At 38.9% G+C, this 27,901-nt stretch overlaps 1 protein-coding gene and 1 long non-coding RNA gene across 4 annotated transcripts; one reads left to right on the top strand and one right to left on the bottom strand.

Annotated features, from left to right (window-relative positions):
• Positions 1-3: 3 nt before the first annotated feature.
• On the top strand, positions 4-27,862 carry fip1l1a (FIP1 like 1a (S. cerevisiae)). Of its 3 annotated transcripts, none has more exons than XM_076880633.1 (13): positions 4-153; positions 467-543; positions 1,897-1,934; positions 2,423-2,518; positions 2,619-2,716; positions 2,863-2,948; positions 5,254-5,350; positions 5,664-5,772; positions 8,940-8,976; positions 11,943-11,983; positions 12,429-12,600; positions 27,465-27,581; positions 27,676-27,862. In XM_076880633.1, the coding sequence occupies exons 2-13, from the start codon at positions 491-493 to the stop codon at positions 27,791-27,793; spliced, it is 1,062 nt and encodes a 353-aa protein (XP_076736748.1). In that variant the 5' UTR covers positions 4-153; positions 467-490; the 3' UTR covers positions 27,794-27,862. The 3 variants fall into 3 exon arrangements, with proteins under 3 accessions (XP_076736748.1, XP_004557189.1, XP_004557190.1); XM_004557132.3 differs by having other exon boundaries at positions 27,673-27,862; XM_004557133.3 differs by having other exon boundaries at positions 18-153; positions 480-543; positions 27,673-27,862.
• Positions 18,033-26,959, bottom strand: LOC143415108 (uncharacterized). The gene is made up of 3 exons (XR_013095718.1): positions 26,684-26,959; positions 18,419-18,608; positions 18,033-18,329 (listed from the first exon to the last, which is right to left on the bottom strand). It is a non-coding gene; the product is annotated as an uncharacterized LOC143415108 (long non-coding RNA).
• Positions 27,863-27,901: the final 39 nt, after the last annotated feature.

Raw genomic sequence — 27,901 nt, 5'->3', positions numbered from 1 at the left:
AAACGTCGTTGCTATGACAATAAGCAGTATCCCGAGAACAATCGTTACAGAGTTAATAAAGGAAAACTTTTTATGCAATATTCTCACGAAGTATCTAGACTTTCACTACCATAACCAAGAACGACAAGAGCTAAAAGGGGGAAGATCCAGCGGGTAAATTTAATCTCAAAAATTATGTTAAACATGTGAAGTTTAATTAGTCTTGATGGATTTTAAGCTAATTGAAATTAGTCATGGCGATTTGTTGACACGAGCTTCCTTCATTAAAAAACGAATTTAAATGACAGTTGGCACAAACAATTAAACCCCTAAAAATGTTTAATGCTTAGAGTTATGAGTTCCTCTTTATATTTGTTTAAATCACTTCCCCCAGCGTTTAATGGAAAGATACCATAGCTTAGTTTAAAGAGGCCAGCTGTTTCTTCTGTTTTCAATAGAGCCACTTTGATTTTAATGTGCCTCCAAGTTCCTTGTTTTAGGGGTATATGACATGAACGCCACAGATGACCGACACGAGATACAAAGGGTTGGACTCTCACCCAGGTGTGTAGCCAGTGCCTTAAATAAATAAGTGTGCAAATTTACAGTTGTGTACAGCCATTGTTCTGGCATTGCGCGTGTATATATATGTGCATATATGTATATAAGGCGTAGTGGTACTCGACACTGGACCAGTAAGGGTCCCCACGCTAACAAAGCAGGGGACCCTTTATATGTCAAGACAATATTCTAAATAATAAAAAAAATATACATGAAATGTTGTTTAAATTAAGTTAAACCACTAAAAACTAAAGGAAACAATTCAATACAAAAGAATACAAAATTATTGAAAGTTACAAAGCAATATTAATTTTGTTGTCATGAATTAGAAGGAGTTAGATACTCGTCTCACAGGCCGTAAATTGCAGTGAGCAGTAGACAAATTGAAAATAAACTGTAATGGCATGATTATTTCCAACAGTATTATACTAATGAAGCGTTCAGGTATAATACAGTTTTCACAGTACGATAATGACATTATAGTTGCACAATACATGTGACGGCACCTTGTGTGCTGCCCGAAATGTGCAATCAGTCATGTCGAGCATTAAAAAGAATTTGATGCTCATTAACTCGCTGTCAGGCGAGAGGTATTTGTTTGTGAGCTGGGAAATGGGGATGTTAGCAATCATACAACTGGAGCCCTGATTTTTTTTTTTTTTTTTTTTTTTTTGTATGTTTACACCAGCCTTTATGCCTCAGAATAAATGTAGCATAACATGCCAATTACAGTTAGTGACTGTAAAGGATACTAAGGCTTAAACAATGTTGTTTTTTGGGCGGGATAGTTTAGTTGTTTTTGCATTTGGGAATTTGTTTGAAATCATGCAAGCAATTTAAAGAACAACAGTGTCACTTACGTTGATCAGTGCCTAATGGGAAAAAAAATACCCACATGAAAAACCTGAACGTGAATAGACATGGTTAAATGCCATTTTTCACTTGTACCCATCAAGGTTTAGTGTTCTTGCAGTAATGTAAAATCATTCTGACAATTATCTGTGTGAGTGGAAATTCTTTTCTATTTTGATGATTTGATATTATTTTCATCCCTTTCTTTTGTTTATGGGACAATTTGAAAGCTGTCCAAGATGATAATGACATATTATTTTGAATTTTTCCAGCTTTTTATTGTGTTTTTGTAGCTGTTAGGTATGTTATGAATGGGCCTTATTTGTCAAAAACCCCCTTCTGTCAAAAATTTGCTTTGAGATATTTTCATAGTGTTTAAGTTAACGCGTTGTGTCATCAGCACTCAACCCAGACAGAAGTGTTTCTTTCTGTTATTTAAAGTTACTAATGATGATGATAGAGATAACAGTGGTGATGATGTGAGGGCCTCCTTATTTCTTGCAGTACATTTATGCATCTTAGGAGGACACAACATGTAGGTGGTGAGTAGTGACAACCCTTTTGAGATTTTTGGGCAACACAAATGACAGTGAAACATTAAACAAAACAGCCACACAAAGACCAGGCTTTATTGTAAACTTGGTTTAAGAAATAAGAAGACTATAAGATATAAATGTCTTATATCAGTTAACTGATATGCATTCAGCTTCCAAAGACACACAGTGACTATATTTCTCCTCAGAGTCAGCCAAGAATTTAAATATAGAATTTTACAGTGAAAACTATCAGCCTATTAGAGAACCCAGTGACCATTTGACATTTAAAAAAGTACACTTTCAGTCATTTTACACATATTCATAATTAGTTCACATTGAGAATGTCAGCTTCATTTCTGCAAATCAGCTGACTTAACTCAGATCTTTATGATTTAAAATATTCCTTATTGAAAATAAATGAGAAATGACGATATATGTGACAAATATATGAAATGTATGTGACATCATTATGTCTGCATTGGGATGATTTACAGGTACTACAAATGACCTATTGTTAGAAAAAGTCCAAGGAAATGAAGAAATTAACCAGAAAGTAGAGTTTTTGGAGAAAAAGCCATGGAGAAAAGCTGGTAAGTATTGTTGTTTGACCTGACACATCAATGAGATTCTTGTATGCATTCAGTAATTACATTCAGACCTATTCATTACCATTTAGTGTTTTTATTTTAGGTGCTAACATCTCAGATTACTTTAACTATGGTTTTGATGAAGAAAGCTGGAATGCTTACTGTAGGAAACAAGCAAAACTTCATGGCATGATAAGAAAGGTAAATGCTAAAGACAGGGTAAGATAATGCTATCACTAATGTGATTTAGTCAGCCTTCTTTTTAAAGAGACCCTTCACTTAAACAGGAGAACATAGTTAGGAATAATAAATCAGACTGAAACTTGAGAAATTGTTATTCTGCTCAGGCCCAGAAGAGGCACACTGGATATGAAGAAGAGGAGGTGTTTTGTGCTTATTCTTCCCCAGGCAGACCATCTATTGTAGCTTTCAGGTCAGTAATATGTCTTCTCCATACTGTTATATTTTGTGCCTTCAGTCCTACACCCTCTATCCCATTCTATGCTACTGCTCTGAGCTCAGAGCCAGAAGAAGCTGGCAGCTGGTTTTTTCTGTTTGTTTGTGACACGGCAACTATCTGCCTGATGCCATCTGTTTTCTGTGATCCCAAGATGTGCTCAGCATATTAGGGTTGTTTTGGCAAGGGATTGCAAAATGTTGAGGTAAACACAGACTTATGTTCATCTGTTAAAGCCCAAGGCAAAATTTCATCGAAGGTTAAAGCTTTTTAAAAAATTTTTAGGCTTTGTGCCATTCTTTTTTCCCGTATTTATATTTCATACATTTATGATTTATCTGCTAACAACAGTGACACTACTTTGTGATCATAGCTTGTCTTGGGCACAAGTCAATGCTTATTTACAGTTGTGCTTTACTTGAGCAGGGTAAAAGGTTTAAGCAGAGACTATTTAAACCACTTTTGTTCATTTGAAGATAAGAAGACTTATCTGAACACAAAATAACTGTGTTAACATTCATAGGCCAATTGGAGTCAGGAAAAACCCTGATTAGTATTTCCATTTTAGGTTCTTTAATGTAACCCTATGCCAGCAGAAATTAATGCAGATTTTTACTCCAACTTTAACAGCCGCTGTAGTTTTAGTTAAAAATTGTAGTAATTCATTAGAATTTAGTGTAATAAATATATAATTGTAGAACTGATTAGGCGAATAGCGTCTCTGTTTACTGTATACTGTTCTTTTGATACATTAGATGATTTAGGCACTGCTGGTACATTTACAAAATGGATGAGCTGGAGGTGCCATCCATCAGTGTGGGAGCATTGGACTTTTAGATGACACTGTATTTGTGGATCGAGACAATAGAAAAAAAAAAAAGAGATTTTCAGCTTTCTGTAAATGACCTCCTCTGTTGCTATTCCAGGAGTGTAGCGGTGTGTTTTTCCAAGCCATGACTCACTAATGAAAAATGCTGCAGACAAGTGCAAATATAAAAGGTTTGGCATTTTGACGTCACAGTTTGCGATTGCAGCGACCAATTCATCAAACATAACTAGATTGGGCTTTATAACCCAGTTAGTGCCAAATCTTTATGTGTAGACAAGTGTGTTTTTCCTGCAAAGAGATATTTTTGGTGCATTGCTAAACAGATTTCAATTAAAATTTTTAACAAATCCTGTTAATTTGGTTTTGATTTATTCGAGGTCATAAATAACACTGTGAACAGACCTCTGTCAAATAGGGTAACACAGTTGCAGGGGTTTTGCTTTATGGATGGATTGTGCTTAGATGCAAAGTAAGTCATCAACGAATCAAAAAAAAAAATCGTGTACACACTCATGAGGGGCCTGTTTTTTTTTTTTTTTTAATGCTAGGAAAAAACATTCACTCTCAGCAAGCACTTTGCAGCTATTTATAAAACCATGCTTTCAGCCATTGAGTGAAGCTGTCCCATGCAAAACAGGTTCTTTACCACTGCTTCTATTCATTTACTTTAATGGTGATTAAGATGTCTGTTGGATGCCTTGACCATCATCTGAGACTGACTGACAGAAATGGCCAGCCAGTTTAAGATCTGTCCTACTTGATGTCATTGTTCTCCATCGGCAAGTTTACCCTTAGGAGGAGGACACAGATCTGAGTCATGTGTGTGTCATGTCTCTCTCCCTATGTGACAGCGATTGACCAAGACCCTCTTTATTCAAAGAGGGTCTACTGTTTGGTTAAGGAATTTACTAGTGTGTTACATGATAATGTAGTAAAGATTTTGGTTTGTTTTTGTGCAGCTCAGGTCAAAAGTGTTTGTGTTCTCAGATCTGGAGCAAAGAGACATTAAGGAGCTGCAGGCACTTCCCTATTGAGTTGCCATTAGATGTAGGCGTTTTTACTTTTTTATGTATGCTTTTCTCTACTGTTGATAAAGTCCTTGTGACAGAAGCGGGTTAACATTCCGCTTGTGTGCGTATGTGTGTGTATGAGCTCACTCGGGGTGAGTGTAGCAGGGTTTAGGGCTGTAAAGGGCTGTTTTGTGAAGATGGCAAGATGACCCAGATAAGGAGGTTTAATGCGTTAATGGACCTGCAGGGGGTTTAAGTAAGGACATTGAAAGTGACATTAGGATAAATGAATGTCCTGTTTTTAAAAATGTTATATAAGTGCACATCAGCATCACATTAAAAAGAAGGATTTATGTATGAGAACCCCCACTTGCCTTTTTTAGGACATTATCAAAACATTGTATGTATTTGTACAGTCTTTATCATATTACCTGATCAACAGAGATTCAGATCCTATCACTAATTTGGCTGGAGGACAACCTGAATCCAGCAGAGAGGATGGGCACCAATGTCATAATGATGGAGGCAGCAACACTCAGGTATTATGTTAGTATGGGTTTAATAAGGATGGGCACCAATGCAGGAGGACCTGAAATGATCAGTCTCGGAAGCTATAATTAAACCTTTTGGCATGAACCAACCTGCAGACAATTGATTGAACTATGGGAATTTCAATTAACATAGCATTTTTATTGTGTTCCGCACAGAATTTTTGTAAAAAAAAACTATATGTGTATTAAGCTACTGGTTCAGCCTACAACTTTATTGTTGATAGTTTGTCGCTGTCATTTTTTAAAATGAGATTTCTTTTTATTGTTGTCATAAATAACAGTAACTATCTTTATTTTTCAGGTTGTTTGTGAGATGTGCCATTATGAGGACAGCAGTAATACTAATCAGCTGCCACCTCCACTCAGCAAGAACTCTTTCTTTAAATTTATTAAAAAGAGAGTTCCACCACGTAAGTCACTCTGCTATTGGAATGCAACACATTTACTTATATTAATGCTTATTTACTATATTTACAAAACTATTTGAGAAAGGTTCTTGTATGTTCTTTTTCATGTGACATGATAATTATGAACATGTGAGTTATCTGCGGGAGAATATTTAGATTTAATACTAAGATTTTCAGGTGTTAAGGCCCCAAAGAGAACCCTCTGTTGGACACATCATGCATCATGCAGCTGCACAAATGACTAATAGCAATCAGACCATGTGTTTGTGAAGCTGCAACACGTGTCATAATAAATTATCCTGTGGAGTTGAAGGACAGAGGTGAACTTAACTGTGTGTATACGTGTGTATCTCTGCACCTGCCTGCATGTGTTTGAAGGCACTGTATGGATATATGTCTTCCTGCAGTCAGGTATCTAGTGCTGTCCAGGTGGGAGTCCATCAGTCTTTAGACTTCCTCTTAGTCTTTGCAGTGAATCATATTGAAATCCAGGAAGGCTCCCTGGCGCAAGCACACAGCTGAGCACATGCCATATCTTCATCTTCAAAGGCTCTGAAATAGAAATGCCGGCTTAGGCCTGCTTGCCCCTTACCCTCCGAGCCCCATACTGCACAGCAAAACCCGTGCCAGAGCCACTAATACAACCAAAATATCAAACATCCTGCCGGCACCAGCTTTGAAGTTATATGCATAGCTTTAATGCCGACCACTCCCCTTTCTTTAAGTTATAGGCCCTGTCTCCTTGTGTGAGGCAAATGTGTAGCATGATAAAAATAGCCCCTGGTAAAAAAAAGAAAAAAGTTGCTGGGTCTGCAGATTGAGGCACGAGAAAAGTGCTGAACAGACCCAACTGTGGGGAATAGGGCAGAGGAAAAGAAGGGGCTGTTTTAATTTTTGGTTTGTTTTTCAGTAAGGTCACATTAGATGCCAAGTGTTTTTCATAGGTGCACATTTTGGAGTGGAGCTGTGTCATTACAGGGTTGTACTTGTGTCATCTATCAGTGCAGCACAGTGAAGGTGATGCTGCCTGCTGCTGTGCACTGCAGCTAATCTTCCATACAGCTGGTTACTGGGTCACTATAATCACTGTAGCAACAGAGCTTGTATGTGAATGTCCTCGCTGACTGAACTGAGCAGATTTTTAAACTCTTTTAAAAAACTGACTATGCAAGTAAATGCCCCGTGATGAACAATCAGAGCAACATTAGGACTATTACCAATAAGACTTTTTAAAAAAATGCTTTTTTAACCTTATAATTTTTTTGTTTTGTTTTGATTCATAACATAAAAAAAATCTGTGCCCTGTATTGATTTTCAGCTTTAGAGTGGAGAATGCTAGTTTTCTTGTAAAGAGCTGATGGCTGTGCTTTTAACAGGTGACAGTGTAATGACAGGATGCTGTCACTGCAAGAAGATTTATGCACATCTGTCCTTGCAGATTGCTGCATCTGAGAGTATGGGAGACAGTAGCCTTTACACTAACAAAGATCACTTGGGCCTGTGCTGCAGTGCAGAACAGCAGCCAGTTGTCCCATGTGAAATATCAGCTCCATCTAAAACACTGCAGCCTGTAGCTCTGTAAAGCATTAGCACGAGACTCAAAACCACGCAAAAACAATCAGATGCAATTAGCCCTCAGCCATTTGCTCTCTCATATGCTGCCAAGCATGCAACTCTAGCCTCCATCAAACACTCACTTGAGATCACCACAGGTAAAAACAATTACTCACTCACGCTAACCTTGATGGCATGTTTATGGACAAGCTGCTGTGTACTTTGTGCATCTGCTTGTGTATACAGTATGCATTGCATAGCATTCCATTAGCAAAGTTACTAATACTGCCAATCACATTTTACAATCCACTTAGATTTTCTGTAGTATAATTCATTCTACAAACTCTTTGTGATGTCTCATGCAGTGACCTCATCTATTTGCAGTAATGAGAGCTTGTCGCAGATGTTTTTTTACATGCTGCACTCTTCATGTTCCTGATTATTCACATCATGGAATCACATTAAAGGGAATTACCTGAAGACCCTCCAGGCTACACTCTCAGACTTCGATGTCTTGAATTTTGAGAAGTTTGTACGTGTATGTTAAATTCTGCTCTTTTCTTTGGGTGTCCAGGTGTCTCAAGTATCAAAAACCGCACTCCTCCATGAGCACTTCGGGCCATCTCAACTCTGTGGAACTTGTATTTGAAAGGGAAAAAACAGTGTTTTAGATTTATTCACAGGACGGCATCTTGATGTTCTTTTCAAATTCAGGCAGCTCATATGTACAGCACACATAGCAGCTCATATTATTCTTCCTCCTGCTTCAACCAAGCTGTTTCTAGCCACTCTCACGTTAGGGGTCTTTAAAAAAAAAGTAGGAGATGGTATCCAGATGTGAATGTGTGCTTGTGCCTTGAGTCTTCAAAGGAGTCTCTCTATATATGTGTGCTTGTATGTGTGTCTTTATGTGTACACACATTGGCTCCGTACAGCAAGTGTGAGAGCTGATTTTGCAGCTTGGTCACGTAAAATTTGAGCATTATAACAAGTGGGTCCATTAAGTGTGCACTCAAGCATTTGACTTGTTCTGTTTTATTGATGGAGGAAAAGGCAAGTAGCACTTGCTACATTTTGTTGCACTGACATTTTGAGGCTGATCTAATTTCTTAAGATTAAAAGATGCAGCACTATAAATTATGAATGCATGTTCCTGGTAATGGGTTATATTTTTTCATATTCTTTTATATTGTTTCTGTTATTTGTCTTGTGTTTCTGTTATTTGTCTTGTGTTTCTGTTATTTGTTGCTATATTAATAATAACAAAACATCTTCTCACGTTTAATGTGTGATTTTAGACTATTTCTGTTTCCATTTGATTAAAATATTTGGCCTGTGTTGGACAAAATCTGCATTTGGAATACGTATAATATTCTAAACCTTCTAAACTGTTAAGGGGTACAACCTTTAATATGTAGCTTTTTCGTGAATTTTCATGCAATAATTAAATAATTATTTTCTTTGCTCTAATTAAAGCAGCAAATTATTGTGGGTATATTATTATTTCCCTTTTGAGGTTGAATGTAGTTACGGTATTAAAATCTTTTTTTTTTTTGGAATTTCAGTATTACTGAAGAGAACAATAGATAACTTTGCTGTCTTCTTTTCCTGCTCAGGTCCCCAACCTCCCTCCTCTACTGCTACTTCGGTCAGGTGAGCCCTATAATGTGTCTATCTTTATGCATCAGTTGTAGGTCAGCTCTATATGTAATGACCGTAATGAGGAGAAACTGAAGGTTACTGTGTCAGTGAAAAAGTGAAAACCGGACTCCCTCACAAATTCAGCAAATGTGCAGGGAGGGAAAGAAAAATGTTACTCAGAGACTGGACTAGAAATCATTAGTCAAGCGATTATTACGTTAGTGTGAAAGGAAGTAACTCAAAAGTTTGATAAAACAACTTCTGAAACAGACCAGGTGTCTCTAGTTAGACTCTAAAGATCAACTTGGATTGGGGTTTCTTTTCTGTACACCATGCACTGTTGCTCATCTTCCAACTGAATCAATGGCCATATAAGGTAGAAAGCAAGATAGCAACCTTGTTTGTTCCTCCAGTCTCCTGTTTATCAGTATTCCAGGCACCCCCTCCACTCTGCTTTTCCGATCTATGTCACAACCTGTCTGCAAACTCCCACATTTCAGCAGTAATTTACACAACTTAGATCACAAGTGGGCCACGTTGTACCCAAGGCTCTCTTGCATTTTCTTACACGTTAATGAATGCAGCCCTACTCCATTTGTGTTTGCTGCTGTGCTTGTTTCACTTGGATGCTGTCTGTATCCAGCCTTCCTGAGTCCAGCTCTGTTTGTCTGTCTCACTAGCTTCCTGTTCCTTCATCTTTTCTCTCTTTTCTCATTCCTATTTTTTCCCTTCCCCTAATTTGCTGTGTCTGATGTGTGCCTAAATGTGCTCAGTACCTTGTCCATAAAGATGGTTTTTCTCACATCTCAGTCCATCTGCCAAATCCTCACATCCTTCAGGGACTTACTGTTCCTATGAACTCTGCCAGCCATCTCCTGTGTGCTTTATGAATAATTTCCTTTTAAACTTTAAAAAAAAAAGTATACACATGTGCAGTGATAGTCCTGGTTTCACTGTTGCCTTTCCCTTGGGGCTATTAGGAACAGCAGGTATTTCTGGCATCATCTTGGCCTTGACATGCCATGCTGCAATGAGGGCCAAGGGTCCTGAGGGCTTCAAAAATACTTAAGATCTGATTAGACTGTGGCAATTCTACAACATTGTTCCCTTATAGTGACAGGATGTAGCAATTAATCTCAAAATGAAAATGTCCCTTTGTAGGAAAATTAACTAACAAACAAAAATCACTGGAAAAATTATTCAAAATGAGCTAAATTTTAATGTGGTAAAGTTAACTGTTCAGGCAGTGGTAGTGTAAAATCATGTTCATCTATGTTTTATACATATCTCACAATAATATTCCTTTAGTCATCCTAGAGGGAGGCCGAATCAGTATAAAAACTGTGATCTATTAATAAAGGAACGTTAGAGCATGATAATGACTTGCATGTTTGCCATATCTTCCATAGAGTTTTATCACACATCTATAACTTTATTTTGGTGTGTGTTCAATCAGTCTCCTCGACCAAAGCTGTTGATTCTGAGCATTATCAACCTTCAAGTGTATATTACATTACCAATCTTTTTGGGCTTTGCTACCTGTCACATGCTCAGAGAACCAGACTCCCTCTTCCATTCATTGATTCTTCTCCATTCATAAGTAAGTCTTTTAACTTCTTGTGCATCTGTTGAGCCAAAAATAAAATTCCTCAGCGATGGAACTGTTTACTTTTGGATTTATGGAGCAACATAACTGGGCTCACACCTGTTGGAAAGGCGTTCATTTGGATGAGCTTCAAACAAAAGCCAAGTTCACATTCAGCTCATTCGGAAGTTTTCAGTTGGAGGCAAGTGTGCCCTGGCCACGTGGACGGACAGAAGACCCAGATTTTATCAGTAATATGCCCTCCATCCGTTCCTCTTGCGTTGGCGAGCACACACTATGCCTTGACAATGAGCCAGTCACTTCAAACACTTGGAGAACACAGCTGTGCATTTGTAAAAGTGCTTTGATCCTTTTGCAGACCCGCTTCTTTTATTTTTTCCTTCACTGATTCATCTGTAAATTTGTTTGCTCATGCGGTTTCCTTTTTTAGAATGCACATTAACATTCCTTAAACATTAAAGACAGTAAACAGACAATTACAAATACAATCTGCCAGAAGCAGATAAAAAGAGACTGTCGAGGGTCATCTTGTAGCTGGATCCAAATTGAGGATGCAGGAAACAGGAAATAAGCTCAAAACTCAGCTTCAATGCTGTAGGGAATAAAGAAATCCAAAAACATTACAGAGCAGAACCAAACAATCCAAATACCAGAAACTTTCTGGGAACACATGGCAAGGAGATACACAGCAATCAGGGACAACATAATAAAGGACAAAGGGAGACGTAGACGATAGACACAAGAAAATGAGAGTGTGGTAACAGGTGTGAAAACAGCCGAGGACCTTTAACATAATGACACAAGAAGAAAAACTTGACACAAGACACAGAGAACAATGGTCACCAAAATAAAGCAAAGTGACCCACAACAGAACAGGGCGACAAGAATAAAGTGACACAACTAACAGGAGAACAAGAACGAGAAAAAGACAAATTCCGAGACAAGACTGAGAGAACCAAATGGCATGACAAAAGGGAATTATCTAATAAATGGCACAATAAAACACATAGTATACATAATAACTATAAATAATACAGAACTGGAATATAAATCACATTTCAAAACCAAAAGAATCATTTATACAGTTCTCAGAACTCTGGGCCTCAGACACATACGGTTGGTGTAAATCTATGTGTAATGTATGTTGTCCTTTTGTTAGATCTGCTAATACTACTAATTGTATGTTTTAATAAATTCTGCTCAGTAACAGTAATTTGTCTTTTTAAAAAAATTCAAAAATGCTATCATGAAAGCCTTCTTAATGCCATTTATGGAAACTGAAGTTTGAAAAAAAGAATGTAAACTTGGATCATCTGTAAAGGTCTGATGTAAATATAGGATTTTCACATATTTCTTTATTTTCTATTTTCAGTGGGAACTCTACAAGTTTTAACAGCCCATCAGCTTCATCAAGTATGTACATTTGTCCATAAGAGATAGTGTTTCATATTTATTAACTGTTTCAAGAAAGATCAGTACTGTATATTACACTGTCTTAGTGAACCTGTTAGGTATGGTGTCCAAGCACTCAACCATTCTGAAAATTACCTTAGGCCGTGCTCTCTCATTCATATTTCTCAGCTGTCTTGAGTACTGGAAAACTGAATCATAATCCTTACTATTCAGCTCCCCTACATATTCAGTTTGAACTTCCAGTATGTGAATATATTTACTAGATCTTTTTCTGTGTTAACCGTTAGAGAAAAAGAAATAGGTGAGAATAGGTGAGAAGAATTGGTTCAAAGCTCAGAGCTAATTGCTAAACAAATGGTAATGCATGTGGTTGTTAGTTGCTCTCCCCAATTTTCTGACCTGGTTTGGTTCTGTTCTTTAATGGGTGTATCATTTTTAATCCCAGGAAGAATCACCATCAGCCCTGGAGTGATTGATACCACCAAGGCTCGGGAATGCTACATATTGCAGGAAAAGCATGACAAGGATAGAGACAGATCCAGAGCGCATGGTCAAGATAAAGAGAACAAAAGAAGCAGAAATAGAGAGAAGGAGGGCTGCTCCTCTTCCTATTATAGGTTGGTCTATGTGAACTGATGATGATTTTATTTAATGTATGTGCTTCAGTTTGCGCTTTGCATTTAGCACAGTGTACTCTCTCCTTTTGTTCTTCCTTTCTCCACTGTTGGGTGCCTCTGCAGTAGTTGAATTTGAATGTCTGCTGTGCAGCTGTGGCCTTCTGGATTAGGCAACATATAATATATTGGAAGTAATCCAGATATTCATTCTCTCCTGGCCTTGTTCAGTATGTGTGTATTTGCAGCCTGCCTGCACACACACACACTGAGGGAGAGAGAGGGCAAGAGAAAGAGAGCAAGAGAGAGAATTTTGCTGTAGAGCAATTGAAAATTTTAGATAAAAGACAAAAACAGAACCAAAAAATGATCATGAGGTGCAGTGTAAAACTCTGTAGCTCTGTTTTTTCAGGTTAGACCAGACAGGGACAAGATATTAGTGCAATATATGGTTGTGAAGCCGCTTCTGTGTTATGTTTGCTGTCTTAGATGGCAGAGAACCGAAGAACCAAAGTTGCTCAAGACAAGTGTTAATAAAAAAATACACTTTAAAAAAGAGTTGCTTTTTATAGATTAATTAGTTCTCTAAATAATTAAGTTTGTGCTTGAAAATACAGACATAAACGACATTATTTTAGTATTTGAACTTACCCAAAAATGTTTCTATTAACACAGCTAAAGGCATTGTATTTGTGAGTGGTTACCCTCTTGGCTCTCCAGCTGATCGCTATAAAATAAACACACTATTGTGAGAAATGGCCCTAGTGAAGAAATGCATACTATTGCAAAAGAGCATAAGGCCATTGTGACAGAAATCAAGACTATTGCAAGACAAGGAAAAATTATTGCCAGCACAGGCATAACTATTTCAGTTTTTCTGGTGCAGTGAGATGAGGGAATAACTTGCTATATTTGCCAGTTATTGCCAGAGAAAGATTGAGTTTGCACTCCTCAGCATGGAAATTGTTTTTTCTCTCTCTCTCTGAGGCTCACAGCTGATCGGAGCAGTATAATTTCCTCTCCAATTTTCACATAGTGCCCTACTACCCTATAGTGTGACAGCCTGAGCGCCTGCTGTACAAGCACTCATACATGCTAACATGTGAACAAGCCAAATCATGCCCTACATTTCTCAGTGTTGACCATTAGCCAAATTTCTATTTAATTATTATTAACTTAGACAGCTGTCAACTGTAATACACACAGGCACATCTTTTCACACACTCCTCAGCTGACCTGAAGCTCGTACTATAGGAAAAGGCAGGCTTATAGTATTGTTAGGTTGCGTGGGGTTTTACCTTCTGGAATAGGAATAGGTTCATGTACAGTTCTTTTCTAGTCTACCAGACATACAAGCACTCTTTCGTGTATTATCCACGTAAGTGCTTTCTATCTAACATTCACACACATTCATTGAGAACATCCTGGGGTTAGTAACTTGCCCAAGGATATTTGACATGACTGGGACAGTCAGGGGTCAAACCACCATCTTCCGATTAGTAGATGGCCTGCTATTGCTCCTGAGCTACAGCCAACCCCTTTTGCCTCTAAATACTTGAAACTACAAATATATGCAATGCAGGTGAAATTCTTCTGTTTCTTTGGCTTCAAAAGCTGTAATGTTGTTGATAACAACAAATCCCTGCATCAGCTACTGTAAAAGCGTTGCTGGTAATTAACTTGCAATTAAAATAAGTGCAAAATAGCAAAAATGACAAGCTGAAGTATTTCTTACTGTACTGGGCTCTGTTAAAATATCCTTACATGCTTTTCTGTGCTGTTCAGCACTTTTCCTACTTGAAGTGGTGAGCATTTCATTGAGTGTTTATGCCCTAGATGTTTGAATTCAGGTTTATACATATAGCTCAAAGCAACATTTTGGGTCAAATAAGGGAAGTGGGACATGGGACAGATGGGAAGTTATAGGCTAAATGTAGAAGATCTGAAGAATGGGAATCACATGTGCATGACAGACACACAAGAGATTTAGAGTCATTCTACAGATTTGGTCCCAGCTGACAGGACTATTCCTTTGGCCCAGTGTGTGCTCCTCACACGTTAGTGGCTCTGCTGACGTTTTTGTCCTACATTCTGGTCAGATGATCAGAATTCAGATACGCACACACACACACACACACACACACACACACACACACACACACACACACACACACACACATGCATATGTACAAGTTCTATGTTTTTGTTACGCTGATTTATTACTGGGCTCTAGATTATTTTTAGAGTAGGCCCAGGGGGATTTATTGTTAGTGTGTGTGTGGGCAGGACAGAGAAGCAGATGGAGACCTCCATAGCTTTGCTAGCCATCCTTATTGTTCACTGACTAAGTCAGTGGGAGTGTTACATGTATGTGTTATTCATTTAGAAACTAGCTAGCCTATTTGTCCTTTGCTTACTCATGCACACAGGCAAAGTGTGGCAAGAGGTTTTCTAAGTATCAGCTACTGGTTATTAGCTGTGACTGTGACATCATGCCTCGGATTTAACCCCACTACTAATAGATTCCACAAGGCTATTGTTCACCAGTACATTTATTCAGACCGAGTGATATATTGTACTTTTCGGGCACACATTCAGTCTGAGTAACTGATTGGCCATTTGGTCAACACTTGCCCCCTAACTGTAAATTTTAGCTTTGGATGATAAACGTAACTTTTTCCAGCTGGCAGTACCTCAGATATTCTTCATTTCCTTCATGCACACATATGCCCGACCTTGCACAACACAGTGACGAATTGCAATATCCTCTTTTTCTCGACATCAGTTCACACAAGGCATAGATCTAATACCTCTTGGATAATTCGATCAAACCTGGATAATAACGGAATTAAGAAATTCTAGTGTGATAAGGAAATTAAAATGATAATTATCTTCTATTAGGTTGGATTAAAAGCATCATTATGCTCCAAGACTCGCTTCAGCGTTAACAGAGGGTATGGCTCACATTTTATTAAAAAGGAGCTAATAGCTGAAAAAAAAAGGTTTGCTGGTATGTTGTGCAACCAAATCAGGCTATTGCTAATTCGGAACAAAACTCCTGAAAGCTTAGCACGTTATTACCTTTGCACTTAATTTATTAGTTGAATTATTTAAAGAATAACATTTCAAAATTACCAAAGTTTTGCCTGTGTTAGGGGGAAACAGTTTTTTCATGCAACTTCATTTTCATCATTTTTGAAACATCAGATTTGGATTTAGAGGTTAGAGCATAGTCTAAATTCCCATGTATTTCTTGATTTTCCTCGGCTACTCTTGTGCCTGATGCCACACTTATCCTGGCCTCAGGGTCTGTCTTGGGGCCTGGACATTCTTTCACCTACATCTGTTTTTACTTTCCTTTCACCAAAGTTTTTTTTATTATCTCTTAGTGTGACATGTTTTTGTCTTTCTCTTTCAGTATCATTCAAGAAACTCATTTTTTTCCCAGAGCTGGTGCCTGTGCCAGATAAATTTTAAAATTACTTCTACATTGTTTGCCTGTCAAGTTTCAAGTTTTATTGTCATGTACAGATAACAGTGTAGCCACATTTATCCATAATGAAATTCTTTGCCTCGTGCTCCTCAGCTTTACATGAGCATATAGAGAGTGTGCAGTTATATTGAGAAGAAAATAACAGAAAATAGCAGTTTATTAGTAATAAAATAATAATAATAATAACAACAATAAAAAAAGAGAGGAAAAAGTATTAAATATTAGAGAATTTAGTTGGTATTTACATTTAAGACAAGTTGGTATTTACAAGTTTGTGCAAGAGTATCTGCAGGTTGTACAAAGTTGTGCAGTGAGCATTTAAGTAGCATTTGTTGAAGTGACAGTGTGCAGAGTCCTGTAATTGTAGTGAGTGTGTAGTGGTGTGTATGGAATGTCAGCAGTTCAAAAGTCTGATAGTTTGTGGTTAAAAACTGTCCCTGTGTCTGGTAATGCGGGTCTGGATGCTCCTGAACCACCTGCCGGATGGCAGGAGTGTGAAAAGTCTGTGGCTGGGATCAGAGAGGATCCGCTGTGTCTTCCTCATGCAGCACTGTGTGTAAAGATCCGGTATGGCTGGCAGTTCAGTCCTGGTGATGCGCTGTGCTGATCTCACCACCCTCTGCAGAGCTTTGCGGTCCAGAGCATTACAGCTGCTGTACCAAGTGGTGATGCAGCCAGTCAGAATACTTTCAATGGTGCATTGATAGAAGTTTGTAAGTATTCTGGGGTTCATGCCGAATCTTCTCAGGCGCCGCAGGAAGAAGAGCCGCTGCTTTTGTGATCACACCAACATGGTGTGACCAGCTCAGGTCCTCGCTGATGTTGATGCCCAGGAATCTGAAGCAGCTGACTCTCTCCACCTCTGCTCCTTCGATGTGGATGGGGGGTGTGGGCTCCTCTCTGCAGTCTCCTGTAATCCACGATGAGCTCCTTGGCTTTGCTGACGTTAAGCAGCAGGTTGTTGTCGCGGCACCATGATGTCAGGGCTCTCACCTCTGCCCTGTATGCTGTCTCATCTCCATCAGAAATGCAGCTGATGATGGTGGTGTCATCTGCAAATTTGATGATGGTGTTGGAGCTATGTGTTGCTGTACAGTCGTGGGTGAACAGGGTGTACAGGGGGCTGAGCAAACATCCCTGGGGGGCACCTGTGCTGAGTGTGAGTGTGGATGAGGTGTTGCTGCCGATCCGAACCACCTGAGGTCTGTCTGTCAGGAGGTCCAGGATCCAGCTGCACAGGGAGGAGTTGATGTTCAGGTCACGGAGTTTCACGATGAGTCTGGATGGTATGATAGTGTTGAAGGCGGAGCTATAGTCGATGAACAGCATCCGCACATATGTGTTTTTCTGGTCCAGGTGAGAGAGGGGCAGTGTGTAGTGCAACTGCTATTGCATCATCTGGTATCTAAATTTCAACCTCAACCTGGATAAAAATAGAACAGAAATTATTTTATTTGGGCAACTCAACACTTTCGATGAGTATGACAGCACCATTGGTCTTTTAGCTTCTTACTGTCACCCAGTTCAAAGAACCTTGATGTGATTTTTGACTTTGCTTTTAAGATAAACAGATTAGCTCTGTTGTTACCTGTGTATTCAAATGAGGCTCCACAGTAAGGTGAAGGCCTACCTCCCTCCACATGACATTGAGAGAGTAATCACACCTTCATTACCTCTCAGTTTAACTATTAATAATTCTTTGCCTTTATCAGTTGCTCCTAGCTTCTTCTGCAGGCTGTACAAAATGCAGCAGCTCGCCTTTTGACAGAAAAGAATGGTCTAATCACATTACACCTGTACTGGCCTCTGTACTGGCTTCCAGTCCATTTCAGGGTCTGTTTTAAATTTGTATTACTTGTTTATAAGAGTATCAGTGGTTGTTTTTACAGCCCTACATTCTTACTAGAGCCCTGAGGTCTATGAAACTATTGCTCTTGGACATTTGTCAATCCAGGCTCAAAAACAGAGGTAACACAGCATTTTTGGTGGTGATCCCTAATCTTTTTGTCACCGTCTGTGTCGGCAGACTGTGGAGAGGTGGGGAAACAGGACCCAAACGCCAGACTCTTCAGTGCAAACAGTGTTTATTTACAAGGTGGTGAAGTAAGCAGCAATAAATCCCCTAGTGTCCCAGACTCCCATGTCGTGTCTTCTTCCCAAAAAGTCCCAGTGTAGTGCTCTCTGCTCCAGTGTCTCTGCACTCCCCGTGCTCACTGCTCTCTCTCGTCCCACATTCCTCCTGAGGGAAAACAATAGAGGCAGCCATTAACACACTTTATCCCAGCAGGCATACACTCACAGACTTTCCGACTACGCTAGAAGACTGACGTGAAGTCAAACGCAATAATCCAGCGTCGGTGGAAGCTCCATCGCTCTTCTAAATAGCTCCCCCGACGAGCCCAGATGAGGAGCAGGTGTGTGGCAAGGACTTCGGGTGTGGCCAGTCCTCAAGCCAGGCCACGGCCTGAAGGTGCCTGTAACTTCGCCACAGAAAACCACAACACACACACACACCTGCCTACATACAGATGCGGACAGAGACCAGAGGCAGAGCAGACGACACACCAAATGAGAATAATAATAATAATAATAATAATCACAACAACAACAATCATAGTCCCCACTGCTCACGGACTCCGAGTCCCCAGAGCCGGTCTGTGACACTTTTAAACAACCTAATCTTTGACAAAACAGTTGCACAGTCACTCAATCATTTTGAAACACTGCTCGACACTTTGCTGAGCAGGATACCCGGATGTTTTTATTGTTTTAGTGTGTTTTTTAGTGCATATTTATTGTTGACTGGTTATTGTTAATTATGTATATTTTATATGGCATGAAATTTAAAATTTTAAATGTGCTATAAAAATTTGACTTGACTTTAACTTACATATTTCTAGATGCAGGCACTATAATATCGGCTATAACTCATAGTGACCGTACAGCTTTTATATCTTTGTTTTAGGACTTTCACTCATTGCCAGAAACACTTGTGTGCTTGCTTGCTGTATATTAGCTGATCAAGTCATTGCATACTAGTTATATTTTACGAAACATACATGTTTCTCACATACAATTTATTTAGTCTTAGATTTATACTCCAATGATTGTAAAATGCACTGACCCTGTCTTTGTTCTCACATACTAATATACAAAAACTGAATAAGGTGAGATTAGAAAGGGTTAGAAGAACATAGCGTTTTACTATTTAAATGAGTCTGATTTGATTTGTGCCTTTTATATGAACCTGTGCAGAAGTAGAGCATAAAACCCAGAGTTAGTCAGCTAATTACTCATTTTATACCACCGGTTATCTAGCAGAGAACATTGAACCAATCCTACATGTCAGTTAATCCAAAACAATGTAATTTACCATAATGAACATATGTAGAAAATTAAAAATAAGGACAACTCTTTCTACCTAAATATCAAATTTCTAAAAAGTGTGTGAGCTTAACACTATGTATAAATTCTGCTATGTGACCTTGATACAAAGAATCTACATGTTAATCAGCTCTAATATGCAAAAGTCCTGCATGTTTATCACAAATTCAAATAGAAGACGTAAGCTTGACAACCCCAATAAAGATTGCATTATTTGGCCATGATTGTGTTTTAAATGATAATTACTACAAAAGAAAAAAAAAACAAATTTCTTTTTCACTGCAAAGCAGTCATCCCTTGCTATACAGGTTGTGTTAATTGAAAAATTGTACTTTGTGTCCACAACACCACTCTCTGAAGAATCAGGGTTTCTCAGTCAGGTTGTGAATTCTACGGTAGTGCTCATCCGGTCAAGCTTGAGCACTAATTTTGAATAAAATAATACAAAAAAATATATGTGAAAGGAGGCTTTTATGCTATAATTTACTCTTTCCTCTGGAGTCATTTGAGTGTGTTTATGGTATTATGTGTGGTGAGATGTTTCTGTGTTAAAACTAATGGCTTTGAGCAAGAACAAATGTGGGCCTAGAGTCCTAGTCCCTGCTGCTAACACAAGAGCTGTCTACAAATATTGAATATATTTAGCTTTTTACTTGCAACAGTTGCCCCTTAAGGCTCTCTCTCTCTTTCTCTGTGTTGTTCAAGTGAATGATAATAATTACTCCAGCTATGTGTGAGCACACTGTCTGCATAAGCAGCGCATCATCTGTACTTTTCTATAGACTTTTTGGAAAAACGGGACGTGAACAGTGCCTTTAGTCTGATGATTCTTAAAGGTCAGGCTGATTATTTTAAAATTACAGACTATTGCTGTGCCAAGGTGGCGAGATGAGCAAGTTAGATAGAGAGGGGAAAAATTATTTTAATACACTACTCATTCACTCTTAGCAGTGGGTAAGATTTTCGCTGTAATAAAACTAATGGTGCTGGCAGACTGAAAGATGTAGAACACTGAAGCAGAAGGAAAAGATTTTATTTACAGAATTCTAAAATAGGAAACAATGTTTCTTTGAAGGCAGAGAACTAGTTGGTCTCTGTCTGATAACATAGTTGCCATTAAGGTGGGCAAGTAATTGGTGAGGATCCAAAGACTTGATGCATAGAAAGCTTGCTGGTAAATATGGAAAACCAAGAGCAGACAGAAAACCCAAATATAATTACGATAAATCAGTCCTGATATTCGGTAAACTGCTGACTGGGAGATGAAAAAATGTATGAATATGAGTATATATCAGAGACCATGTAAAATAAAAATACAGTAATGAAGAATATTTCAACATTGCTGAGTTAATTCATGTGGTGGAATATAGAAAAAGAAGAAGAAGAGGCAATGAAAGCACAAGATAAAATTCAAACAATCAAACAAAATCATACAAATTTAATTTGGAGGAGATAAAAAAATATGTATCCACATAAATGTAAAAACATAATGATTAACAAACTATGTTGGAGCTAACCCATGTTGGGTATAATGTGTTAGAAAGTAACACGTAAAATTTTTTCAGAAATGGAGTAATGTAACAAGTTACTGCGATTCAGTAATCACATTACAGTTCCACTTATGTTGTTACTTGCATTATAAAGTTATAAAGTTATCTGCATTCAGGACCGATAGAAAGACAGAAAACATCAAACGTCTATATTTCTACGTACTTGTGTTACAGTCAGCCGATATTGGTTCAAGGCAGAAAATGATGCATGGGTCTACAAATTTTGATGAATGGAGATATGGACACTACTTTTATTTTTATTGCATGAAAAGACAAGAGCATAAAGGTAAAGTGGAAACTGCATCCAGGACAGAAACAGCTGCATTTTACTTCTAACTCAACATCGGCACTTTGGAAATATCTGCACAGACAGCATGCTAACACAAAGCCAAGAGCCCACATTGATGTTAAAGCTGAGTGTATGCCAACCTGAGTGCAGCGGCATTTTTTTGAGTACCAATACCTTCACTGGTGTGGATGATTTCACAGCTGTATTTAAATGAATTATAACTACTCCATAACTTCGCCTCAGTGGCCGTCTTTACTACCACAGTAGTACTGCACCCAAACGCACTTTTCTTGCCACTCAGTCCACATTCTTTCATGATGCTTTCAGGTATCTGAATAATTTATCACTCAATGTTCTTCCAAACACTTCATTGCAGTAGGCAAAATCCTCCAGTGTTTTCCTTTCTTATAAGTGGCAAGATGATGAGTTGAGGTACATTTGCTACTTCTGTTGATTTGTTCTAATAGAAAATACGTTTTCTCGCAAGAACACTATCTGAGACTAATATCATCTGAAAGTTATTCATGTCCCTCCATACTATGACATTGGATCAAGGAAGAGCTTTTCAATTTGTTAAATGCCCCTGGCCTTAAAAGAGCAACAACAATTTTTAGCATGGTTTCTTGCATTTTTGCTGTGAACTGAATTACAAAATGAGAAACTATGCTAGCAGCTTAACCCTTTGATATTTACAACCAAGTCAAGTTACTTGAAAATAGTAATTAGTTACTAATTACTGATTACTTCTCCAAGAAAGTAATCCTGTTACTATACTAATTACTTATTTTCAAAAGTAATTAGCAACTTTATTACTTAGTTACTTTTTAAAAACATAATCCATCATATAATATTGAACCAAATGAAAAAGCCTCTTTTTTTGTTTTATTGGTTTTATTCTTTTAACTACATGCACATTGCATCAAGCAAAAATTTAATTGAATGCAACAGTCTCTGAGTGGAGATTATTTGTTTAACATTTAAACCTATTTTCTGCATATTCCAGCATATAAAAAAATTAATAAAATTTTTTTGTGTTTACACTCACTCTTTCAAATAGATGCAAGTAAAACACAGCAAAAATGTGCCGCAGCAGTCATGTCACTGGGGGGATCTGGGTGTTCCTCTGTGAATTTCACATTGCTGTGGCAGCGTGATAGGTGCTTGCCCAGATTTGAAGTTAAATTTTTCGCTGTAGAAAGAAATTTTCTTACCACACAGAATGTACAGGAGATGCTAATGTTCTTGTCACTTTTTACAGAATCAAACTTAAAGTAATGTCAGTACTTCCAATCTTTAAACCCTGCATGGTTGTACTCTCTCCCGCACTTTATATTATCCATTGTTAATCTACACACGTCTGTTGCACACGTCGCATGTTCGTACATCATTGTCATGAGACACTCTCACAAACAAACTCACGGTTTAGTAACGCAGCATGTTTATGGGAACGTAACAGTAATCGAATTACTTTTTTGCAATAGTAATTACTTACTTTACTCGTTACTTGAAAAAAGTAATTGGATTACACTAAGGTGTTACTGACCATCCCTGATAACAACAGAGGAATTTCTCATCATTTTTCAGTTGTAAGCAGTGTTCTAGGTGGTTTGACCGACAGTTTAACAAGCTGCCAGCATAATGGGATAAAATCCATGACATCAAATATTACAAAACAGAGCCATTACATTGGTCCAAAGATGTAATAAGTACCACAATAAAATAGGTTTACTGGCCAAAAAAAGCAGTGCGTAAAACATGTTTAAACATCCTTTTTTCAGGCATTTTTAGCTATTTTTAATAGGATATTTAGTACCTAGAGAGAAAATCAGGCAGAGAATTGGGGAGTGACACGCCTGGATCAGCCTTTTCCTGGTCTTTAAGGTACCTCAAGGTCAGTGGCGTGTCTAGAAAATTTTTGTTTGGGGGGCCAGGTAGGGGCACAGATTTGGAGAAGGGTGGCAGATGTAATTGGCAGATAATGTTTAAAAAAAAAATTCTACCAACCATTAACCATAATTCAATAATCCTATAAACCTAATAACCGAATGAGCTTTTAACTCTTATTAGAATGAGATTTTAACCACTACGGTGCAAAGTTTTTAGATACTGCGTTGATAAAGTACAAGAGATACAATCAGTGCTTTGTCAGTGTTTACTCAGCATTCAAGGACAGCAATATTTGCATAGTATTTTTACTGACATGTAGTGCACATATGTTTTGGGCAAAAACATTTTTGAATATTAAAATACGAACATTTGTAACAAACAATTGACAAATTAGCCAATGCCAATGTAAAATTTTATCTGCCTATTTAAAAAAAGAAGATAATCTTCTCACAAACTGGTGTTTGATTTTGAAACAGGAAGACTAACATTTGAATAAAACCTGAAAGCAAGTAAATACTTGCTATGCTGCCTTATGGTAAACTTTGGTAATATTGATAAAGAACAACACTGGCTGACGATGAAATACAGTCAGCTGGCATGGTGACACTGCCAGTATTAACCTGCAGGGCTGGACCGGGACAGAAAATCGGGCATTTTGACTAGAGACCGGCCCCCCAGGTATTAAAACCATAAAGCCTTTGAATGAAAACAAATGCTGTTGTGACAGTGATGTACACTGTCTTGTTGGTATATGTATGATTTCTATACATTTTACATCAGATAAAAACTTTGGTTGTAAGATTTAGATAATTATTTAATAAAAGCGAGATATTTTAAATGAGAATAAGAAAGAAAAGTATTTCTTTGTGCCCCACCTCTCCCTGTTAATTCCCTACCTGGCCCCCTGGCATAACTTTGCTAGACCCACCCCTGCACAGTTACCAGCTGTCAGCTACATAAAAAAGGATCCTGGTGTTATTTGTCTCTCAGAAACAGTTCATAACTTCCCTTCAACTCATTCATGTCACCTAAACCTGTTTCTCCATCACCTGTTCAGCTCTGATGATCCAGTAAGGGCATCTCCTGGTTTCATCTTCATGTTTCCCTCTCACCACATATCCAAACCGACATCATGACCAGCAGCTTTACAGCTGTGGCTCCAGCAAACATCAGCTGATACTGGAAATTAATATTAAATAAATTCTAACAACAGCTGATCAAGCTTAAACGTGCTGCTGTTGTTTAGCGCGACATCTGCTGGTTTCCTCTTTCTGGCACAAAGTGGGCGATAAATAAACAAGAGAGAAAAGCTGATCATTGATCAGTTTCATGATTGAAGTAGCAACAGAAGAGGGAGGGGGAGATGAGAGAAGAGGCAGCTGTGCAGCGTAAACACACAGAATAAATCCAGCTTTGTCTTTTTCCATTCTAGCTAAAGTTCGGGACAAACTGCGTCTCTTCTCAGCTCAATACCAAACGCATAATATTTTCTCTGAAGAGATAAGAGATAAGAGATAAGATAGAACTTTATTAATCCCTCGGGTGGGTTCCTCTGGGAAATTCGACTTCCAAAAAAAGCACAGCAACGACCGAAGTTACAGTTACAGAACTGTTATATATATATATATACACACACACACACACACACACACACACACACATATATAAATACAGAGACAAATATAAATAAAATATACAAAGGGGATAAATAGAATAAATAGGAATAAAAAATAAAAATACAAGTGAATTGCACATTTCAAGTATTGAGTCTATTGCACTGTTGACTATTTACAAAAGTATTGCACAAGGTATTGTACAGTGAGGTGAAGAGGCACTACAGCTTAGTTGTTCCCCCCTCCTTTGTCCTCCTGTTTCCCCTCCCTCTCCCCTCCAGAGAGGAGTTAAACAGTTTGATGGCGTGTGGGACAAAGGAGTTTTTAAGTCTGTTAGTTCTTGTCTTGGGGAGAAGCAACCTGTCACTGAACAGACTCTTCTGATTGTTTATGGCCGTGTGCAGAGGATGCCCAGCATTGTCCATAATGTCCATCAGTTTCTTTAATGTCCTTTTCTCTGCCACTGTCACCAGAGTGTCCAGCTTCATGCCGACCACAGAGCTAGCCCTCCTGATCAGTTTCTCCAGCCTGGATGAGTCCCTCTTTGCTGTGCTGCTCCCCCAGCACACCACAGCATAGAAAAGTACTCCAGCAACCACTGACTGGTAAAACATCCTCAGGAGCTTCCTGCAGATGTTAAAAGACCTCAGCCTCCTGAGGAAGTACAGTCGGCTTTGGGCTTTTTTATACAGGTGCTCTGTGTTACATGACCAGTCCAGTTTATTGTCCACCCACAGCCCGAGGTACTTGTACTTGTTGACCACCTCCACCTCCTCCCCCTCTATCTGAACTGGCAGTGGACCTTCTCTGGACCTCCCGAAGTCCACAACCAGTTCCTTAGTCTTTGAGGTGTTGAGTTGCAGGTGGTTTGTGTGACTCCATGCGACAAAGTTCCTCACCAGACTTCTGTACTCCTCTTCCTGATCATCCCAGATACACCCCATGATGGCCGTGTCATCTGCAAACTTCTGAATATGGCATAATTCAGAGTTGTAGCAGAAGTCAGAGGTGTACAGGGTGAAGAGAAGAGGGGACAGCACAGTTCCCTGTGGTGCTCCTGTGCTGCTGACCACTGTGTCAGACGTGATGTCCTTCAGCCTGACGTACTGTGGTCTGTCGGTGAGGTAGTCGGAGATCCAAGCCACCAGGCAGGGGTCCACCTCCATCCTGTTCAGTTTTTCCTGAAGCATACAGGGCCGGATGGTATTAAAGGCACTGGAAAAGTCAAGAAACAGGATCCTGACCGTGCCTTTTCCCCCATCCAGGTGTGAGTGGGCTCTGTGTAGGAGGTACAGGATGGCATCCTCCACTCCGACACCCACCTTGTATGCAAACTGTAGTGGGTCCTGGGCATGTTGTACCTGTGGTCGGAGGAGGTTGAGGAAGAGCCGCTCTAGAGTCTTCATAAGATGTGACGTCAGTGCCACCGGTCGGAAGTCATTCAGCTCATTGGGCCGGTTCTTTTTGGGGACCGGGACGATGCAGGATGTCTTCCATAGGGCGGGCACTCTCCCCAGTCACCACCAAACAACTGAGTTATTTTTACACATCGACCTGCATCTGGCCAATCCACCACCTCTCATTGTTCATGCCCTTACAAAATAAAAATAAAAAATAAGTCACCGGGCATATGCCCGGTATGCCCGATGGCCAGTCCAGCTATGTTAACCTGCAACCAAATCTGCAGCTCCATACAGCAATGTTACGACTTAGATTATATCTTATAACTCATAACTCTTATGTTAGCTGCCCTCAGTAGCATACTGTCTGAAATATTCGACGGCTGCAATAATTCTTTAAGTGTTATTTTTTCCTTGGTATTCTAATTTCACCGAAGTTTACTAAACTCAACAAACTTAATATTACTTACCGGGACATTTATTCTGTCCTCATTTTCTTTCACCGAAAAATTGTTTCCTGCGGTGCCATCTTTCGTGCTTGGCTCTCCTACCTTTGCCAACGTGATGCACGTAGCGCAGAAGCCGATGCTGCATTCACTTACACTCGGATATCTGAGCTTCACCGTGAAAACATAATCGGACATTTGATATTTGATTGAATTGTATTGTTCTGCCTTTGGGGTGGCACCTGGGGTGGCCAGTCTGGTTGGGGGGGTGGCCTGTGCCCCCCCAGGCCACCCCGCTGGACACGCCATTGCTCAAGGTGCTCAATGTAGACAGAAAAGACCATCTCACTCACTTATAGAACCATTGGACTATAAATTTTAAACCATACATGTTTGCAGCTGCTTTGTCCAATATGTCTCCAGTGCTGATTTAGACTGATTTCACCATGTTTTTGCATGTGTGTTTCCAGAGGTCATATGAACACTAGAATTTAAAACTTATAGGTAACTGCAGTGTGGATGTGTGGCTTTTATGTAAAAGGCATGCTGTGACACTTGTATTGGGCTCTTTGTTACTCAAAGTGGAAGCCGGGGGGAGGTTATAAAAGCTAACACAGTGGTTACAGTTTTAATCCCTTGAGTCATGACTTATCTCTCTTTCACTGGAGCAAGAGAGCAGCAGTCTTCCTGTGGGTCAACAGGCCTTTCCCCCCCCCTTTTGTGTTATGTCCCAATGAGAAACTCTCAAGTTTTATCAGTAAGTAATGTAAGAATAAAATAAAAACCATTTTGTTTTCTGCAACAGGGAAGCACAAATGAAGCACAGGGAGCCTAGGAACCAAGGGTACAAGTATTGCTATGACAGAGGCAGTGGAAAAAAGAGAAAGAGCAACAAAGATGGATCACGAAAAAGATCAGAAAGGTCTAATGAGAAACAAGCGCACTCACATATATGTAAAAGGATGAAAATACTAGAACTAACCTTAATGATCATTATCTTGTGTCTTCAACAGCAGCAGTGTCAGGAGCAGCAGAAGTAGCAGAGATGTTGGTGGGAACAGGGACAGGAGACACAAACAGAAAAGAAACAGAAAAGCCAAGACATGTAGGAAGAACAAGGAAACCAGCAAGTAGTTCTCTCCTAACAAAAAAGGAAATTAAAATCTGACTGACTTTCAGTCTCCCAGCCTGATTAACAGAGAACTGCCCTATGGCCTCTTACATTATATTGTTTCGGAAAAT

The sequence above is a fragment of the Maylandia zebra genome, linkage group LG23 (assembly GCF_041146795.1).
Source record: "Maylandia zebra isolate NMK-2024a linkage group LG23, Mzebra_GT3a, whole genome shotgun sequence".
Lineage (NCBI taxonomy): Eukaryota > Metazoa > Chordata > Actinopteri > Cichliformes > Cichlidae > Maylandia > Maylandia zebra.
This window is presented reverse-complemented; position numbering and strand designations above follow the sequence as displayed.

Coding starts and splice junctions, on each gene's coding strand:
- fip1l1a (XM_004557132.3), top strand. CDS start 491: ATGAACGCCACAGATGACCGACACGAGATACAAAGGGTTGGACTCTCA. Junction 2,949..5,253: donor CCATCTATTGTAGCTTTCAG/GTCAGTAATATG, acceptor CCTGATCAACAG/AGATTCAGATCCTATCACTA. Junction 5,351..5,663: donor ATGGAGGCAGCAACACTCAG/GTATTATGTTAG, acceptor TTTATTTTTCAG/GTTGTTTGTGAGATGTGCCA.